The 22,078-nt window shown below is 34.9% G+C and overlaps 1 protein-coding gene across 1 annotated transcript in view; it reads left to right on the top strand.

The window, feature by feature from the left end:
• The first annotated feature begins 926 nt into the window (after positions 1 to 926).
• Positions 927 to 22,078, top strand: part of ALDH1A1 (aldehyde dehydrogenase 1 family member A1) — a 30,654-nt gene continuing 9,502 nt past the window's right edge. The window contains exons 1-8 of the mRNA XM_038124955.1: positions 927 to 1,083; positions 1,383 to 1,501; positions 9,051 to 9,155; positions 13,003 to 13,143; positions 15,948 to 16,077; positions 17,159 to 17,220; positions 19,210 to 19,338; positions 21,788 to 21,901. Coding sequence (XP_037980883.1) covers positions 1,412 to 1,501; positions 9,051 to 9,155; positions 13,003 to 13,143; positions 15,948 to 16,077; positions 17,159 to 17,220; positions 19,210 to 19,338; positions 21,788 to 21,901 — 771 coding nt within the window. The 5' untranslated portion in view covers positions 927 to 1,083; positions 1,383 to 1,411. The remainder of the gene's footprint in view (positions 1,084 to 1,382; positions 1,502 to 9,050; positions 9,156 to 13,002; positions 13,144 to 15,947; positions 16,078 to 17,158; positions 17,221 to 19,209; positions 19,339 to 21,787; positions 21,902 to 22,078) is intronic.

Consider the following 22,078-nt stretch of genomic DNA (forward strand, 5'->3'; position numbering starts at 1 on the left):
AGGGAAATCTACTGATCTCTGTTTTGCATCTCCAGTTAGGCAAATCTGAGCAATTTGCAGAGGTATTAACTAGAGACAAACTGCTTGTGGTTAATGGAGAAATTAGTGGCAGGAACACTGCTAGAGTAGATTTTAGTGTGTAAGTCTGGAAAAAAAAAATCTACACAATAATAGGACTGCAAAATTGTATTCCAAATAAAAATAAACAAACCCTATTTAGACATTCTGTTTTCTGCATGAGACATGAGACTCAAAACCATTCCCTAAGGCAGGCAAACACTGTAACTCAAAATGTTAAAGTCTGAAAATGCTGATCAAAAATATGAACTTCATGAAATAACTGTGAGCTGTGAATTCTCCAAGCATTTATGTAATCTTAATGAAAGCAATAAGATAATTTAAATCTAATTCTATGGGGTGGACCTACAGTGCATTAATCAGAAGCCTAGCATATAAAAACAGGTTCTGTGAGACCACTAATCAGAAAAGGCAGGACTTGATGAAAAAATGAGTTTCTTGTACATTATAAAATGATTTGCCTGTGCAAGACGTATGTTTTTTTTGATTAAGCAGAACAGAAAAGTGGGTTCCATCCAGGTTAGAAAAGTCTAGTTTATTGAACAATTTGTTTTGAACTCAGATATTCCAAAGGGCACTGTGTTAAAAACTTTGTCCTTAAATTTGTGGTGTTACCTAGAACCAAACAAACAAGTTTTTGTTTATTTCTACTCAGGGAGAATTCTTTTCTGGATTGATTATTTTTTTCACCTTCACATTTTTCAAAAACATGTGAAGGATTTTTTATCACCCTAGTCTTTTCTTATCTCTGCGATCTACAAAACAAACATTAATTACATTACTTCTAATGTACTCTGAACATATTAAAATGTAACCTAGGGTGGCTTGTTTTTAATGAATGCTGTCTAGCTCTGGTAATTATTCTCATCAACCTTCTAGTAAGAAGGGCTTGGTTTGTTTTCAGGGCTAGTAAGTCTGCCTTTACCTTCAGACCTGCCTTCAAGTACGTGAAGGAATTCCCTTAGAATCTGAATACCTGCCTGCTGAGAGAAAGCAATTTTACAGGTAAGATGAGGAGGTCTTAAGCTCTGTTCTCCAGTAAGGAATTCATACTATCTGCCTAGGCAGATTGTTTTAGCAGCATATGCTTCATCGAGGTCTCAGCTCACTGAAAAGGCTGTTGCTTTTGGTCATAAAAATAAGTAGTGTCATTTTCTCTTTGCGATGAATTCTTTCATCCAATCATATTCCTGTATGCAAATATACCATGGCTGGTTCAGATAAAAAGCACAAATAAAGCCAAGAGCTCAGTCAGGGCAAAAATCACTGTATTCCCTTTACACCTTATTTCACCTGTGTTTCAGGAACATCCTGAAACTTCTAAACTGAAATAATGAAGAAACAAGGCTCAGACAGCAATCCTGCTCCAGTTATGCCAGCGCTGCCAGAACCACTAAAAGATCTGAAAATTAAGTACACCAAGGTTAGTAGCACTTGCTTTTCCTAATCTTTCTTATGCATTCACTTCAGAGAGTAGGATGTGCTCATTTTAACCTTATGTGAGCTATGGAAGACACTGTAAATCAGTGCTTAAAATGTTTATTCTGGTTGAATTCTGATTTCACACATATTAGCAAGTGATGTTCAGTGATCCTTTTAACCTAATTTAAAGCACCCATATGTGCATGCGTGATAGAATTGTTCCACATTCCACTTGGTGTGGGTGTTGCTTTTCTCCTGAAAAAAATTTTCATCAGTGATAAGTTTACCAGAAAGTATAAATGGAACAAAGAAGGAACTATTTCTACTATATTATTTTTCAGAACAGTGAATTAAAACAGCAAAATAAAATGTTAGCATATTGCATTGTGTTATAATCAGATTCAAATAATTATACCAGATAAGCTTACATGGAAAGGGATGTGTGAAAACAAAACTAAAATAAAATTAATTCTGGTCACATATTTACATTAGAGAAAATGAATCTGGTTTTGAATTTGTTTTTCAAGTAAAAAAGTAGCTAATAAACTAGATATAGTATACCAATCTATCTATGCAATATTACCAAAAACTCCTTGAAACAGAGAATTCTTTCCGTATAGAATTAGAAGAAGGTCTCAATCCAGACTTGTGTTTCCAGGTTTAAAAGACTCTTTGCTGGTCTTATATCATAATATTGTATAGTAGCACACAGATATTTGCTAGAACTTGGAAAAGTGTTGACAGAAACTTTGCCCTCTGAAACATTCAGGTTTGAATTGATCAGAAAGGGCCTCTTAACTCTGAAGATTCTTGGTTACTGCTCTTTTATTTTTCTTGATACCAGTGCAAGGGAAATAATTTTATTTTCTAGAACCACTGTTTAATTTCTTTTCTTAAAGTAAGTATTCATCTAAATTAGTTCTTTTATATTCCATGTTATCATTTTTTTCTAATGGAAAAAACCTAACCATGTTCCACTAGATGTCTTTCTTGAATAAATCACACAAGATCTTGCTTTGTAAATATTTAACAGGAAAGTTATGTAGTTCTGGCATGTAGTAGCCTGATACTGCTCTTCCTGTCTCAAAAAAAAAATTATTTTACTCTTTGATTTTTTCAGTTTTCTAAAGGAAAACAACTAATATGCAAAAAACATCAAGTGATGTAAATGAATATGCAATGCACAAATTCCTGTAAATATTTCCTTCCTTTAAAAATATTTCATTATTAAGAATCTATTCTTTTAGTAAAAAAAAGTAACCAAAAGACAGCCAGCATTGTTGAAAAGTCTAGTTTGTAGTGTGCAATCAAGGAGAGTGTCACATTATAAATATTTATTTTGTCTTGACAATAGGTACCATTTCCTTAAAAGCTTCATATAAATTCTATCTGTGTAGAAAAACAATGTCCTTGTTTACATAATCTAGCACACGTCTGTGGAGGCTTGATTTTTATAATGCTTTCCTCCTCTCCTCAAATATCACATAGGATTTTCTGAAAGCCCCAGCAGTGTACTGAGGGATAGAGAGTTGGGAAAACAGAAATGTCACCCCATAAGCAATACTCATTCCCCAATTTAATAAGGCCTTTGCACTCTTGTGTACCCATCCCATTCCTTTCGTGTCCCATACAAGCTGGAACATGGGATGTGGGTGACTAGTATCACTGGAAGATCAAGATGAGGGCAGCACTAATTACTGCTGATGTACTAACCTTTCTGTCTAAAGTAGCTGGAACCAGATCCTTCATCTTCGTAACCTCCAATTTATCTTTTCCTACCATTTCATAATACCAACAGTCATCACAAAAGGATCTGAAGAGAGATCTGCAGGAGATGCTCTAAGGACTTTCTTTACTTAACAGTCTCTCTATTTTATTTTCTCTGTTTGGGATCATTTATGGCTTTTCACAAGGTTCACTTAACTAAATGATCTATAGATCGGTATGCATATTTTCTCATTTCAGAGTAAGCCTTTTACATATGGCATAACACTTTACACTCTTCATGAAATTTCACTTTCAGACATCAAATAAAATGTATTTTAAACACTGTAGTTGGCTTGGATTTTGAGCCATAAAGTAATCTTGAGTTGGTTTCATATATGAACCTGCTTTAAACATACTTCCATTAACCCAATGATTTTTGGTAGCTAGCTAAAAATGTGTTAGTAAATATTTTACTTAGTCAACATTGAGGAATTAGACAATGATTACTTGACAACTGCTTTCTGTCATGATCCTTTCACATACACTAAACCCTGTAGCATTCTTTTAATCAGAGAAACTAAGATTAGTTAATTATTAGGTTGTCAAATTGCATGAGGGGAAGAAAAGGGCTGAACATTCTCTTACTCAGCCACATGTGGAATATCAGGAAGTGTGGAAGGGTAAGACACCCTGAATAAAGAAAAATTATAGTTGAACTTTAAAATGCTGCAGCCACTAGCTTCAAAAACAAAGGTCAGGCATAAAAGCTCAAAAATGTAATTGGAATATCTGGGGAAAGGTAATGAGCTAGAAAGTTACTATATAAACTCCCTCTTTCTAAGATCATCTTACTTTATGTACACAGAGTCATTAAGTGGAAAATCAAAAAAGTTACACAATATTTAATAGAATGAGTATGTTCTCTGATTATTAGTCCATTGCAGCAATAAAATGCAATTCCTGCAGAAATAATAGAATATTGCAAAGGAGAGAAAGAAATTTACATGGAATATTAGCCAAATGTAAAATTCTTGTAACAAAAAACTTGAGGGGGAGAAAAGAAAGAGATTTCACACCAACATCTATATTGACATATTTCCTTAAAGCTTAAATTTTCATTCTTTGGTAGTACCTTAAGAAATGCCACATATTTTAATTTTATTACTCAAAGAATACAGTGAGATTCCATAACATAATTTTAGACTAATAAAGTAGAACTTCTAGCACTTGAAATGAGCCTTGTCTTGGGCCACAAAACTTTAAGGCTTAGATGTGTCTGTAACATTTACTACCAAGTAAATTTTTACTGAGTTATTGTACTCAAGAATACCTGAATGGCTGTCACACTCTATATAAGCAGGAGTGAACAGGTACAACAGTTATTCAGCACGGTGCACCACCTCATGCAAGTGATACTGAGCTGCCTCCAGCACATGTCCAGCCTCGGTCCTGGTGTCTCCTCATGGAGAGAGGATGGCCTCTCTCTGTAAAAATGTGCTCTTTGTGACAAAATCTCTGCTTCACAGTCCTCACGAGAAAGCTTGAGACCAGTCAGATGAGCAAGGGCTCAAATCTGGTGATTACTTTTATCTCTGTAAAATAGGAAACTGGGCTCATTTGAAGAGGATTGTCAAGAAAAGGTTTATTATAGCCAGGGGCAGATTTAAGGTGGGAAGAGGCTTTGCTTTTTCTTATACTTTTTCTTATACTTTCTTTGCTTTTTCTTATACTGTAAGTTTGGGAGAGTTTCTGATATCTAAACAGAAGGTAGCTTAGACCTTTATTTCCATGTTTAAAAAGCTGTCCCCAACAACTAAATTAGGGAAGGTGTACTTTTTTAGTTAGTTCCATTACCTTTCTTGACTACATCTCTGTATGAAATATAATGTAAATCAATATTAGTAAATTATCTAAAAATTCCTCCTGAACAAAGAGTGAGTTTATAGAAAGATGCTGAATATGGGATCAGCGTAACAGCAGAAATTTTCTTTTTAATCTGTACTTCTAAGTTATTTTGCAGAGGCACTGAAGCCTGAAACCCTGTACAGACTGCATAGCAAAAAGTTATGATTCATAAGATGATGACACCTAATGTAAAGACCCTAAAATTTCTTTCAGCAGATCTATGGTGTTGTTTGTCAGAAGCAAAGCTGTACAGAGTAAAATTCTTTCTTCCCTCATGCAGCACAGACACAACTATGGCAGTGCCCATCTAGCAGATACTTCAAAATGAATTTTAAATTCTTTCAAAATACTCCAGAACTGAAGGAAAATAAACCACTGAGATGGCAAAAAAAAGGAGCCGAAGTTCAGGTCTCTTGTCTCCATTCTCTGCTCAGGTCATCTGAGTGGCAAAATCAACTGTGTACAAGGACAGAAATACTGTAGCCTTACAGATAACTTCAACACCAAATGGATGGTATTAGATCATTTGAACAGAAATCAATCATTGCAGAAATGCAGGATTTTATTGCCCTATGATATTGAGAAATAAAGACATCAGAGGGTTTTTGACTGATGTTGCCTGTGCTTTATTTAAAATACTAGGCTCCAACAGTGTACAGTCTCATCTATACTGGAAATCTGTATTTCCAGTTCTACTGCAAAGAAATCTGAACAATTATTTACTCTTTGGGTTGTTGAAATAATAATAAAAAAACTTCTAAAATTCCAGTGAAGTAAGAGTTACAAAACATATGTAACAATATTTCTAAATCTTGGCAAAATAAATTTGTAGCCCTAAACCTGGTGTGCCATAGACAGTCACCACAGACAACCCAGCGCACAGCACTTGCCACAGAGGGATGGGTCCTTTGCATTTGTGTCTGAAGAGCTATCAGTGGAGCTCTGACTCACTGACAAAACATTCTAACCTATTGCAAGGTGATCCCAAGAATTGTTTTTCTCAGCAGGTCAAGGTTGTTGCTAGAGGCTGCTGTTAGCTGGTACTTCAGTGTTGCCTGGAATTAAGAGATTCACATCCTGTTTGCAGAAAATACTGCACAGCATTTTATGAGCATGGCTGCACGCACATGAATGTGTACAACTGTCTGAAATGTGTTAATACAGCTTATATGAGAGTTTTGATTTTTTTCCTTTCCCATCTTTTTACCCCCATATATATATATATATATATATATATATATATATATATATATATATATAAAATGAAATTATGTTTTAAACAGGAATTAAACAGGAATTAGGTATTAGAAACATGAAGAAGAAATATATTCTAAACTAATATAATGGATGATATTGATTGGTGCAATACATGTAGTATTTAAAGAAGCACTTTAAATATTTCCAAAAATGGTATGTTTTTCTATTATTTCTTTCACAGACAGATATGAATTTGGCATACTGTAACATCATAGCAGTGTTATGTTAATATTTACCTTTTACTTTGTCTCTTTTCTTGGCAATGGCTTTTGTCATATTAACCATTTAACTGCTGTCTCTGTCCTTTCACCACAATTGGAATTTTGTGTGCTATTCTTATAATTTGCTTCACCACCTATCAGAAATTTCTATGGACTTAGTTATTTATTTCACAGACAGCTTTTGTTAAATCAGGAGTTTTCTGGTCAGTCCTGATGGTCAGTGGTGGCAATGACACTACAAAAGTTGCCCACATAAAGACAAGCAGAAGAATACAGAACTGTATTCATGTAATACAGGAATATATTAATATATTAACAGATTGTTGCCATATCCATTTACAGATATTCATTTTATCCATCTTGATGGCTATTAATAAACCATTTACCAATTATTAACGACTACTCAACCAGTTTTAATACTATGCAGAAAATTTATTCCCTGAAATCTGTCACATTTTAATAACATATGTGTTTGTGGTGGAAGGATTTATTCCTCAAGTTTCTGTGACAAAAAGCATTTACCCTGCAGTTCTGGCATCTTGATACTGTCTTGCCATGTCTTGAGTCAACCATCATCTACTTTGCCTACACCAAAGTATTTTCTGGTTTTCTATTTCAAAGTTCCTGTTACTCTAAGCAGCAACACTAGGTTCTTTGTCCTAATGGAGTGTGCTAGCTGATCTCACTGCTAGACTCCAGTAACTGTGAGGCAAGATGTCTTGACTCTAGAGAGAAGCACAATTTGAGCTCAAAATACCTGGTACAGTGAGTCAGAGCTTGATATGTCTTTGCAGGTGAGTACAATCCAAATCTCACATGCATGCCTAGAAGGCAATGGCCATGGAAGCCACTGAGAAGGGAGGGCACCAGCCCACCAGCATCAGGAGGGTTCTTTTGCAGGACTGAGTAGACTCAGCTCTCACTGAAATTACTGGGATATGGAAGGTTCGGTCTCAGCAAGGCCTGGAAATATAATGTACATTTTCTAGAATACCTGTAATAACTTTTTATTTTTTTGCTCGGAAGTCTATTAGTCCCATTTTCTTGTTTTACATAGTCCTATTCTTTTCCAGATACTTTTCTTTGCTTTAAAATTTCAGTTCTGCAGAAAAATTGTGTGACTCACAGACCCTTTGAAAAAGGTCTGGTTGTCATCTCCATGAAAAACAGGTGAGGGAAAAGAAAGGCTATAAAGATTGTTTGCCCTGCCCATAAATAGCTAAAATTAAAATTTGAAGTTCTATTTTGTGGCTGACAATAGAGTTAGGAAAGTACTGGCAGGACAGCTTAGCATGGCACACCCATTTCAGCAGTGACTTGAACCCAGAGATCACAGAGGGTCAGGCAGAGAAGGACAGGTGCTGTTAACTTTGGACTGTGTACTTTCTCATGCCCACCCCAAGAAGTGTACAAAACACTTATTAGCTTATACTTCCTCTTTTCAACAGCTGTGCATTTATCAGGTCTTTTCAATGAGCATTTCCTTTCTGCTTCATTGTTAACCTTCATGGTTAAAAAAGAAATTAAACCACTTTCATCATTTTATCAACAGTGCCCCAGAGATGGCAGGCTCTAGAGTAGTACAGATCTTGTGCACCCACAGGTAAGACCCAGGCTCTGTTTTGCATTTGTGAACAGAGATAAGTACATCAAATTTCAGCCAGAAATCCTTTTGTATGTCCTGAGCACACAGAACTATCTGGGTGCAATTCTGTGCAATGTGCTCTAATATAACCCTACTTCAGCAGGGAGATTGGACCATATGACTGTGATTCCTTCCAGCCATATCCATTCCATGATTTTTTTTGATTCTTTCTCATCCAATTGACTGTGACAGGGTGTTTTTCAGTCTCAGCTTCAATTTCAAAAACCCCTGATATTGCTTTTGTTTGGGGGCATGGTTTGGTGTGGTTTTGGTCAGGATTTTCTTTTTTTTTTTTGGCAGGGGAGACTGAAGACAAATAAAAGCAAAGCTAATTAAACTAGTGATCTCCAAGATAATCTTAATTCAATATACTATACTTACTAAATCCAAGGACTGGTTTACTTCTGTCAGGCCATGTAACAGAAAGGGCCTGCATTGCTACCAACCCTGTGAGCATGGGAAACCCAACTAGTTTTCCATAGGTCATTTAGGGCTGAACTTCCCTCCTACTTCAGTGACAGGAAGGGTCACTTTACAACAGCATATTTTTATGACGTGAAACAAAGTAAAAATGCAATGTAGAGAAAGTTTTCCTCTCCAAAGGCAATGAATTTTAAAAAACTGGTCCTGATTAAGTGTGTATGTGATTACTCATCTCTTCAGAATAATGTAAGAACAGCTATCCAGTTTTAGTTCAGACATCTATCAATCTGGCAGCTCTCAGCTATGAAAGGTAGGTTTATTCACTAAAACATAGAACAGACAACAGCTATATATGTGTTACTAATATTGTTGCACTCTTTCTTCCCCTGCAGATATTTATAAACAATGAATGGCATGATTCAGTCAGTGGTAAAAAATTTGCAGTCTTTAACCCCGCAACTGAAGAGAAAATCTGTGAGGTTGAAGAAGGTGACAAGGTAAGGTTTTCTTTCTTGCCGATAACTGTAACTTTATTTCAGTGCATCTTAAAAGTAGGAAGGCAAGAAGCCATTTGTGTAATGCAAAACCACCGCAGATGGACCTGCTTCATCCTGTATACCTTCTTTCACAAACTTCTTTTTAATAAACCATAATATTTTTTTGTAAAGAGATGCTGAAAAAGTGCTTTACCTTATGCTCATATGAGAAAAGTTCTGAAGAAATATTTTTTGCTGATTTGTTTTACTAATATTATTGATTCTTTTTCTTATCTGTGATCACTGACATCTAAAAATTTAGATGGGATTTTATTTTTATGTTATGTTTTCTTCATTATAAATTAATATAATATTTTTCATGACGCATTTATATAAGGCTTTTCCTTACAGAAAATTTAAAAATGACAAATACCTATCATTTCCCCCAAATTCTGTGATGATCACTACCATGAGTATTTTTAGCTATATGTAGTCTCAGTACTGCCCCCTACAAATATTTTGTTTTGTGAAAAACACATTGGAACATAGTCCTAAAAATTACTTTCGAGCTGAAAGTAGTCTATCAAATAGTCACTAATTCCACAAAACTGACCTCCTTAAAGCATGCTGAATCAATGAAGCTGAAGACTAAAACTATTGTTCAAAACTGTAAAGAAGCATAATTTAAAAAAAAATTTATGAGATTCTGTAGTGGAAAGTTTCAGATAGATGCCGTGTAATCAAAGATATAATGAAAACCGAAGCCCTAATCTCTGTATTTTTGTTACATTATGCATTCTTCTTATGAACAGGATTTGCCTAGTGCTACTATATAGTTTAAATGTAAGGAAGGTGGTAGGGTTTTTTTTAATAAGATGGACAATGTGCTTAACAGTATTAAAACTACTGACCAAAGAAAGGGTTTTTTAATATATTCTGAGAAAGTAAATACAAGAAATGAAAGTTTTATTTCCACATTACAAGATGACTATAACTGGAAATAAAACTGTTTTTTTATAATTACTGTAGTGGTTCTTGCACAAATATATTTAATTTTCTACATTTCCACTTCAAAGTTAGTCTTGCATCCAAAAGTATATTTTTTTCACATTTCTCACAAAATGATATATTCATTTTAGTCAAGAAATATGCATCTCTAGAATGTTTTGTATAAGAAGCATTTTTTAAGCTTAGCATCAAAATGTTAAACACATTTTTATCCAGTAGAATTGGATGAAACATGTAAGTTTGTCTGTGTTATAAGTTCACCAAATATTATTGCCAATATAATAAGTGCATGCTTTTTCAGAATCTTTTAATTTACTGTACAGAAATTCACGCTGAAATAAAATTCTCTTTTGAGAAATACACTCAGAATCATCTTCTCATTAAATCTTTCTCACTCTGGTCTGTAATCTTATCTAATAATCTTTGTCTCTAATGTCATCTAGTACTTGAACAATAGTGACCACAAATTACTAAGGTCATAGTGATGTCACATTTTAAACATTTTCTTAGAGAAACATGGTTGAGAAAGTCTGACTTTTAATTATTTGACCTGTAATGAAATAATTTTAAAAAATCCAAACACCTGAAGTTTTTTAAAGGTTTTTCTTTTCTTTAATACCAACTATCTGTAAGTAGTGCTGAGACACTGATAATTTATCATCCCCAAATTAAATTACTCATAACCTGCAACTGTTCATTTATAATTCAAAATTTTTGTAGCTTGCTTTCCTTACAAGCTCTCTAACAATTCATTAAATAAAAGAGATAATACTATTCAAAACACAGGTTTGTTTTCTCTTCAATAACTTTGCAAGCTAATGTGTAATGACAACTGCTATTAACTAAATTGCCTAGTGAATTGTGCAGATCTAGTAAATTACACAACCATTATGAACCTAATATGCAAGAGGCTAGACATCAGATAATGAGCCAAGAGATTTTAGGAATTCAATTTGTGCATACAATAGGGTTGACAAAGGGCTGTCCACTGCCTTGCAGTGGAATTTTAAAAAACAAGAGGAGATTACAAAGAACAGACATATATGTGGGTGGGAACTGTTTTCTTCCAGTTTGATGGCTCTTTCAAGCTACATTCCTAATCCTAAAGGCCCCTAGTAATAATAAAGCAGCTCACCAAATGGTCAGCATATGTAAACTGAATGTACTTCTGTTAAAAAATCTAAAGTGGCTCAGAAAGGAGTTTTTACACTCATAGTGTAGATTTATGTAATGAAATTAAATTTCATACAGTTTAAGAACAATCTTTTAAAATTACTTTTCATTCAGAGCCCTCTATTACTCTCATATTATTTTTCTTGGTTTTTATTATTTCTGCACTTCTAGGAGAAAGAATGCCTGACAATGTAGCTTTAATTTACATCATTCATATTCATATGATATTTTTTCCCCTTTTCCTATTCCAGTTAAGGCTAAGCCACTGCCCTTGAGTCCTATTGCAAAGATACCAAAAATTTATGATAGGGGTCACAGATCATGATGAGGTGATTGACAACATGCTGACAGATTCTGAAGAAAATAAATTCTTAATTTGGTAGATTTTATTTACCTGGTGTAGGTGACTAATCAGTATCACTCTATAGAAATGGCTATGCTATTCATATAGTTCCTTCCTATCTTTTCCAAAATTTTCTGGAAAAACTTTTGGAAGTTCTGTGGCCTTCTGCCTCACAGGTCTGTGCTGGGCTTTCCAAGCCACTAACACACCCCACTCACAGCTTCTTAAAATTAGTTGATGACTACCAATATCAGTTAAAGATTCAAGATCTAGTTCATGTTTAAAACAATTGACTATAGTGTTGACTTAGTTGAATTTGCTGACTGAGTCAACCTTATAATGATTTCCCGGGAGAAGTTAGTAGCAAACAGCAGAATAAAAAATGTTTGAAAGACATCCTTCAAATATTGCATGCAAATTTCCCTGGGAGATGTGGAATATTTAGTAACTCCTTTTTATTATTTTTTTCCTCTAAATTTTTCATTTCTGACAAAAAATCTAGATTAAACCTCTTTTCTATGTCACTGTTTTCATTGGTAAATTTAATAAGAATATTGAAATACAGAAGAATTCCAAGTACTAAAAGCCTTTTTAAAAGAAATTGTAATTGTTTTTTCTTAAATCCTTTGCTCAGAATATCCTTTGCACAGAGTAGTTTCATTGCAGATTTTTCTTCTACAGTGGAAACCAAATGATAAATAACAAAATATGCGATAAAAAACCATCAATGGACCAACTGGTATGTGCAAAGACAGTGCTTAGACTTCAGAATACCTAGTCTTAGCTTTTTAAACATGCCTTATTTTTAATTTTTAAAGTAATTTTATACATAAATATTTCTTAAAACTTTCAAAAGAAATTTATTGATTTTTCTTCCTTACTAATAAATTTGTGTTCATTTTATGAAACATCCTAAGGAGCAGACTTTTCTAACCTGGTCTTCACTGCACTTTAAGATAATTTGAGATGAGCAGTAATTAAGCATTTACCTTACAGACTCACGCATTTCCTTCTAAATAAAAGAGATTAAATTATATCATTAATTCAAGTGCTTGGTGTATAGGAAGGGCTTAAAATCTAAATTTTACAAATAGAATCCTTTTATATATTTTTGTTTTGGAAACTGTGAAAACCCATCTGTTTCTCATAGAATTTTACATTCCTGAAATAGCAACAGAAGTGTTTGAAAGAAAATAACCCATGTATTTAACATTACTGGTACTAATTTTTTTTATTAGATTAGGGTTTTTTTTCTCTTATTTCAGCTTTATGTCAAACTTATGCTAAAAAGGCTTATGACAGAACCAATTATTGATCACATAAGTGTTTTTGTTTTTCCCACAGGTGGATGTAGACAAGGCAGTTAAAGCAGCTAGAAAGGCTTTTGAGCTCGGGTCAACCTGGCGTACAATGGATGCTTCAGAGCGAGGAAGGCTCTTGAATAAACTAGCTGACTTGGTTGAAAGAGATCGTCTGATTTTAGCTGTGAGTATGATATGTGAACAAAAGGACAAGGAGAAAAGTTCTGATTTTTACAGAAAGATACAAGAGAGTTTAACATGCCTACTCTTTGTGAAGCTAGACTGTCTCAATACTTGCTTTTTTTCTCTGTAGCAAATGGACTTCTCTAAGCTGGCTCGTACTCTGGTCTATAAATACCCTATATCCACAAAGTACTTGAGTATTTGATTAGCTTTAAATTGATAAACTGCATACAATCACAGTAATTTGAATCACTGATTCTTAAGGGCACACTAATATTGATCCCATGGTTAATGCTTGTCTAAACCAAAGTCTAAATCAAGTCCTAAACTCAAATCAAAGCCTGAATCAATGCCTAAACTCATAGATTATACAAGTCGGAACTGGGAAAATTTGAATTTCATGACTCTGTATTTTCCTATCACTGGTCCTTCATTAACTCCAACTAGTAATGAATGACAAAGCTTAAGGAGAACCAAAGGCAGCAATGGATATTTTAAAAAGAGCAATAACATGAGTGCTGGGGAATGATGCCCTCTCCTGACAAACCGCTGTGTACTGGCTATTTTACCACACTTAACAAAAGACACATAAATGGTAATGCTCTCACCTACAGATTGTGCACTAAGGCAAGAAATTACATATAAAATAGAAATACACCACCAATTGATAAAGGCTAGTATCCTCTCCTCCTTGCTTTAAATTCCACTTATGATACTATTATAAAGGTGACTTCTCTGCTATTTCAAGCACATTCTGGAATTAAAATTTAGATGGGATAATTGTTTGTGCTGAAGATGAATCCTGGTTTTCTGCAAACAGCATAAAAATTTAGACAAGGAGGAGTACCCAACATTCAGGATGATCACTCAGACTGATCTAGTTACAGTTTGAAGTATTTAGCCATTAGCCACAAAACATACTGTAGATAAGCTCATAAAATTTGAACATTCAGATATGTAAAATCTGCAAAGCATCTGTTGCCTATCATATAGTAGAGTTTCTCAGGAGAAATCTTCTTATGTCCTTTAAAATGCTAAATTTGAATTGAGAGAGACAAAGTTTAGAGAGAGCTATATTCTAAATAGAGCCCTCTTGTCCATTAAATAATTCGATGAGCTGTAATTTCTTTCTTCATTGTACAGTTGAAGGCATTACATGCAAAGAGGATGAAGATACAATCTTTTTCCCACAGGAAAAATGGAACATTGAATTAGTTTTTGTTTGCATTTGCCATTTTCATGATATAAAAGAATTGCTTTTCTCTGGGGCCCCTCCCAAGTCTCTGTTTTAATGACTTTATTTATATTTCCTACAACCTAATCACCTTATTAATTATTTCCCTTTACAGAAAAGGTATATAGGAGTAAAGTGCTTTCCACATTTAGATGAAGTGAGATTTTCTCCACTCATTTTATCCTACCTGCAAGACTAGTACTATAGTGTAACACATACTCCTATACAGTAGAGATCAAAACAGATGTCGAAAGCTCATTGTAAAGTCATTTTTCTGTGTTCATGCATTTGACCAGGATGAAAATTATTCCATTTCAGTGCTTTATTTGTTGATAAGATGCTTCAGAGACTCAGCAGACCTATAGATTGCCAACTGAAAGAGTAAGTTGAAGCAAGGTACAGGGAGAGCCACTGAGAACTGTATTGCTTAGAATTCAGTCTCTTGTGATGTTGAAGAGATGTAGAGATTTCATAAGTTTGAGGCTAGGGAAGAATTTTTTCCCATGTCTAAACAGAATGAAAACAGTGCCACATACATTGCCTAGAATGGCAAGGGCATATCTCATTTAATCAGTTCCCTGTTGCTAAGAGCCATCAAATATTGCTGTCTTCTCTGTTTGTTCTGTTCTCTTCCCAAGTATGTTACCTGAAACGTGTCCAGTTAACTAAAAATGTGGACTTCACAGGTGAGTTGTTGGTGAAAAACTGTTCCTGCGGGATCAGTCTGTTGATCTGACCGGAAATGATAAAGAATGCCAACCTGATTACATCATGAAATTATAGTTTAGATCTTAAAACTATAGTTTGGGCTTTTCCTGCTGAACAGGTTTGTTTATAGAGTTGAAGGTCTTCAATCTCTCTGGTTTAGAAAGCTTGAGAAAAATATTCCTTGCACATATATATTTAATTTTCTACATTTTCACTCCAAAGTTGGTCTTGCATATATATGTTGACGCTATTTAAGAACGTTCATGATCTTTATGTCCCAATAGTAAGCAGCATGGAAATTAATCCAAACTACATTCCTTAGATTTGGTTGGAAAGCAACCCTATTTAGAGACTCTCTTCTATTTAAGTATTTATTTTTCATAAGGAATTTTTGTCACTTAAGAGTTCTAGATGGCTCAGATCTTTCCTTTGCACATCAAACACTCAAGGTGTATTTAGGGTATTTTTTACAAGACTTGAGTCTTGCTGGTATTTTATTTGCACCAGTTATTTGTACTGTCTTCTTCCTAATATCTTGATCTGTGCTTGAAAGATATTTAACATAAAGTAGAACTGTGTAATTTATTCATATGGGTGAGATGTTTTTTGAGTAAACCTTACCGCTCCAAGTGCATTGTGATCATGCTATCTGCATAGTTTAATACAAATAAAGCATCATGAAAATGTCTCACTTTGAAATTGCTACAGTTTTTCAAAATGTGTTCTTCAGAGGGGAGTAATCTAAATGTTTGTTCTAAAGCTGAAATCCTTAAAGTGAACTTCCAAAAGCTAAATTACAAAGCACAAGCAAAAGAACCATTTTCAGTATTTGATATTAACTGTTTAATTGCTGTTGTCTGCAGACAATGGAAACCATTGATGGTGGGAAGCTCTTTTCCACGGCCTATCTAATGGACTTGGGTGCCTGTATCAAAACTTTACGCTACTGTGCAGGCTGGGCTGATAAAATCCATGGGCGTACTGTTCCAATGGGTGAGTAGTTACGAGATAACAAAGCTACAGAACTGAGGCCAAAACACAAGCTGTAAATAACTGCGTTTTATCTAAAAGTTGTGCAACATAGAAAATATCTCCAATGGAAAGTATTTTCGGAAGTTTTAAAGATAGGTTATTAAAGAGTTGTCCCAGTTCTCAGTTTAAACATTTAGTGTAGGTCTTCACATTTATTTCCTGTTCTATACACTACTAACAAGTATTGTTTATGAACCAAAAAAATTTAACATGCATATGCATCTAAGAAATGCAAGAGGCTACTTTTGCATAGCAATGTATAGTTTATACAAGGCCACAGTAGTGAGGCCTGGGTGTCTACATATTTAAGCAAAGATTAGCACAAAGCAGTAATATTTACTTCAGTGATTGGATAATGCGTTAGGAAAAGTGCTATGAGATAGGAATGAGGAAACAGCACTTGCTAAAATTTCATTCCATTCCCTTTCCCATTAAGCAGCTCTATGAAAACATTGTCTCTCTAGCTACCTTCTCTCAGCAAGGCAAAGAAAAGAATGGTAATAAAGAAGGAATTAAGGAAAAGGTAATAAAGAAGGAATTAAGGAAAACTAGAGTGATAAATACTTCCAACTTCTTTGCCTCCTGTATACCTCTATACTAGGTTTAATGGAACACATATTTATGTGAATCAAAGAGTATTTTATATTTAATGGATTTGATTTAAGCTAAGATCTAATATTAAAAAATGTCTGATATGTTCCTAGGATTTAAAAGAGAAGTTTTTGAAAGAAAAAAAAAGGTGATGAAAGAAAAAAGAAATGAGGAATGCTTATTGCTGTGCTGTGCATACCATATTGAGAAGCAGGTTGTCACTGCAAAAAGACAGTCAGACTGGAAAAATCAAACCTTGGAGCTATGAAGAAAGTAGACATTGAATCCAGATGTACTTTATGGCTTTTTGCATTGTTAAGATTTTGAAAATATCATTTATAAGTAAAATTGTATCCAGCTAAGTTTGGTACCCTACTTTATCATCTTTGTGATTTAACTGTTTCTCACAAATGCTTTGTCTGAATGCCTAATATATTTCTTTTTCCCATAGATGGAAACTTTTTTACATTTACTAGACATGAGCCTATTGGGGTGTGTGGCCAAATTATTCCTGTAAGTTGGAACCATTTATGTAAATACAAATGTTCCTTGCTACAAATGGAAATACATTTGAAGTTTTGCCTATGCAAATGCATTTGTGAAACATTACTAACCAGAAATGTCCAGGTCCTGAAAGATAGAGACTATCCTGAGTTCTGTAATTCTGATTCATCTGGGTGGGATGAGCCACTTTGGTCCAACCCTGTCCCTCTCCTCCCCGTACATGGAAAGAAAACAAATCTCAAAAGTTTGACTTACAAAATAATTTGGAAGATGGAATTGTGTTTTTTGAAAGTGAAAGAATTAAAAACAAACATGTAGGAGAGTGTAATATTTACAGTCTATTATGTTTAAGCCTATAAGCCCATAAGCCCATAAACAATAAGCTCTTTAAGACCTAGAATATCTGTTATGCCCTGTACAGCATTCAGACAGCTTGATCTTTGTTTATGGCTAAGACTCATTCATCATGATGGTGGTACAAGTTACAACACAAAGAATGGGTCCAACAAAGCTCCTGTTTGGCACATCTGAATTCCCAGTTTTGTCAACTGAAGTTTTAAAAGGCCTACCACAGTCTGATCATTCAAAACACTTGAGGAGCTCAAGTTCCAAAGTTATTTGTGAAGTCTATGTAGTTTTGGTGGGTGTCTGTGAAAATAGTTATATGTACTAGGCTCTCCTAATCCACCCAGCACCTTGCACACCATAGTTATGAGCAGATTCATCTGACATGCTTGACAGCTCAACAGATTCTGAAAAAGTCATCTTGCCTGTAAGGTCTGCCCAGAAATGTGGGTCCTGCTCATGTTCCCGACATCTTTAAGTTGATCTTGAAAATTTGCTGTATCTTTAGACCACCACATTGATTTGGAGAACATTGCTTGGATATGTTTGTATCCAGTCCCTAGGAAAGCTTGGGAAACTGCCGGTTTAGATCCTCTTGGTCAGACGCAAGACATTTCAAGTAAAACACTCAGTCAAGCTATGATAAAGAGCTAGGAACACTAGATGTGGCCATTTGAAATATAATTATCTCCTGCACGTACAAGCAGCAGTTAGTACAAACACTGACTTCCCTTATAAAATGTTAAGAATATCAGAGTATATCTTCATTTCCCCTCCATTGAAATATGAACCAACAAACTGGAGTTTTCTATATAAACCAAAACTGTGAGGACTATGTGTATGTTGAAAACCACTTTTGATAGCTCACCATTTCCACTTCCTTTCACTTATAGGGTTCCACTTTAACAATGAATATGCAGAAAACCCTGTAATCCCTCACTTTATATTATTTATGCTCCCATTATTTTTTAGGCTGGGATGAGTCTGAAAGGAGACAAGGAGAAAAGAAAAAAGAAGTGTTGCATGTATATTCCTCCTAGCTTTTCTTAACCGCCTTTTTTTTTCCCATTTCAAAAGGTATCTGTTGAGCTGAGGCTCATGGCCTCAATGCCACCCAAACTGTAGTAAATATTCTCAAAGGGGCAAAGCTGTTTTCCCCTGGTCATGTTGTCCCTCATACTGCAGAACCTGGGATCCAAAGCATTCAGCTGCTCTTCAGTCTGTCTGAACTGCTCACAACAGACAGCTGCCAGTGAAACCTCCAGGGGAGAGGGTAGGGGTAGAATTATGTGTTATTACCTTCTCTCCCTTAGAAAGCTGAATTGATGATGGATGTGACCATTCAAGATAGCAAAACTCCCAGTTGCACCACTAATCCAACAACTGCCTGTAATACTTTGTTAAAGGAGCACACTCATTGTCTCTCGAGCTTGTAACTAAAACCTTGGATCCCCTGGACTTAGACATACACAAAAATCCCCAGTTTGTACTACATGGCTTGCCAATTGTTTTTTTCAAAACATCTTCTTTCTGAAAGGAGTTCAACAAAAAGTTCAACCACCCAGCTGAAAATTTGCACTATTATAATAGAAAAAGCTGAGGTATTTTGGTGATGTATTAGAAATAGGATACACTTTCTCATCTGTCTTTCAGTGGAACTTCCCGTTGGTTATGTTCATCTGGAAGATTGCCCCTGCCCTTTGTTGTGGAAACACGGTGGTTGTCAAACCAGCAGAACAAACTCCACTCAGTGCCCTTTACATGGGATCCTTAATTAAAGAGGTAAGTCACCAACAACAGGGTTATTTGCCCCTCTCAGAAGTGTAAGAGTATACTGCAGCAGAAATGCCACAAAGGTAATATAAGACAGGCTCATTGCATGCCTAGTCTTGCACTGTGGAACTTACCTTGCTGTAAACCAGTGAAGCCAAAGCAGGGCAAAAGCATGCATATATTTCAGCCTAATACAAACACAAAAAAAATCCACAATATCAATTTAGTAAACTCCATTCTTTAGCAAATATTTTTGCATTACAAAAGCACAGTACCTTTCAGAGTCAAAACCAAACAAGGAGTCAAGTGCAGAGTATTTGGAGGTGGGTGGCAATGGGTTATCACAGAAAAGAACCTGTTTGTGCAGTGCTTTTTTTTTTTTTTTTTTTTTTTTAACTGAACAAAGTTTTCATCCACCTAAGTTTACTATTACCCGGGAGCTGTAAAATCAAGCTGGTGACTGCTGCCAAACCTTTGAATTCTCTTCACACAGAAACTGTGAGAAGACACTTTGTGCTCCTGAAGAAGGGGTGAGGCAGTTTCCTCAGAAAGCTAGTGTCTCCAAAGCTAACTATTGTGCCCAGTCCAGCAAACAGTCAAAGAGAACAGTTAAACAGTTTAGCTGTCTTCCCAGTAAAATCAACAAATGCAATCTAAGATGTTCAAAGGTTGGCACAGATGTCAATAATCACCAGTGCAGTAACCTTGCAGAGTTTTAGTGGAAGTGACTTGGCACATTTTATAATTCTGCTTTAAAACAGTGATTCAGCACAGCACACTGACTCATTGTGTGTTAATATTACACAAAAACTAAGTGATTATGAGAATGGAGCCATGTCCTGCTATTATTGCATCACATAGTAAATCCTATTAGATAATACTGGGGAGGAGGAATAGCTTTTAAAAATATGAGAGAACCCTTCTCTATTAATTTTTAATAATAAGTATCTGAAAGTGTATTTCTCTGAAAAAAGTCACTTTACAGGGAAAGTAACTCAATTTTGCTATGATCTAATGAAATACCTAATGTGATATTCTGGTTTCTTGAAAGGAAAGGTCAGAAGTGGCAATGTGACAAATATCCAGAATGTAAAAAGTACATTGGAGGCCAAATCCCTGCCAGTGATCACTTCAATAGCTGCTTTAGACTTGTGAAAATATCTGAAGATCTATTTTAACTTTCTAGTTCCCAAATGCCCACTTAAAAAAAAAATATATATCTATACAGTCACTTCAAGCAACCTTCACCATCTTGCTTAATGGCACTCACAAGGCTCTCTTACTAATATATAGAGAAAAGATCCTAAAACATGGAAATTAAATGCTCAAAGGGAGATTTCTCTACACAAATTAAGAAAGACAATGCTAAGCAAATGGAAAGAACTTCATTGCCCATCAACTTCAGGGTAAATATTTACCTGGAAAATTAAATGAGCATAACAAGCATTGACAGACTGTATCTGAGCATTAAACTGTAAGTAATAAAAGTTGCTTGAACAAAGGTAACAAGCTGGTATCCAAAATTCAGGACATAAGTTTTAGGAGCTCCAACTCACCACCTTAAATTCACCATTTTCTAAAAAAAAATATGGAGCTTTAGCATGTAATTCCAAAGTCCTGTTTAGTGCTATAAAGAGACTTACTGAAGTGATAACACAGGATATGAATCTATTTGATTCATAAAGTGTCATAAAGTGTCATAAAGATTGTGCAGTTGCTTCATAAACCAGCAAAATTCCATCTACTCTTCGCACATCCTTGGAGTTTGCCTGACAAGCTGCTGGAAGAAAATAGCTTATTTTGCCATGAATGGAACATATCTAATGCAGGATTTATGGGGAAAAAAAATGCTTTTGTTTTGAACCATAGGAAAAATTTATTTGCAAAAAAAAATGTGTAAGATATTGAAACTATGCCTATCTCAACCTGCTTTTTCATGCTTGGTAGCTAATCTGCCCCTTTTTTGCTGTAAACTCTCATGTTGCCCACTGTACTTTCAACCTACATCCAGAGTTCCATCATTTTTCTTAACAGAATTTTACTAGCAGATCATTAATTAAATTCCATCTAGCATGGATATAAATGTGCAGAAATCAGCAAGCATATCTGTTGATTCAAACAGCTTTAATGAAGCAGACATGAAAGTAAGAAATATTTCTTTATATATCTGAGTGAGAAATTTTTAAAAAATATTTCTTCAGAAATGGCACTGACAAAAAACAAAAGTAATATAGTCTTTGGAAAAAAAAAAAAAAAAAGAGTTCAATAACCTAAAAGGCATGTGAAAGAAAGAGGGTCTAAATCATGTGAGAATGAAACCTTGTGGGGCTCTAGGGCTGAGAGTAAATATATGGCTAAGAAAAGGTGGCTGGAGAACTGAAAAGGGAAGACCATGCAGCACATGTTCTTATAGTTATTATCCATCCCCAAATTTACAGGATTCTTTCTTCCAATACAGGCAGGATTTCCACCTGGAGTAGTGAATATTGTGCCAGGCTTTGGACCCACTGCTGGAGCAGCAATTTCTCACCACATGGATATAGACAAAGTAGCTTTCACAGGCTCTACAGAGGTACTATAATGAATGCAAGAAAATATAAGCAGGAAATGTGCCCCTCTGATTCCCAGCAATGATTTAATGTCTAACTTATTCTGTGTAATTATCTTAACTCTTTTCTTTCTTAAGGCTGCTGGTTTGTTAAACAAAGTCTGTTTAATGATTTGTTGATTATTATTAACTTCTAACATA

Source organism: Motacilla alba, chromosome Z (assembly GCF_015832195.1).
Source record: "Motacilla alba alba isolate MOTALB_02 chromosome Z, Motacilla_alba_V1.0_pri, whole genome shotgun sequence".
NCBI classification, from domain to species: Eukaryota; Metazoa; Chordata; class Aves; order Passeriformes; family Motacillidae; genus Motacilla; species Motacilla alba.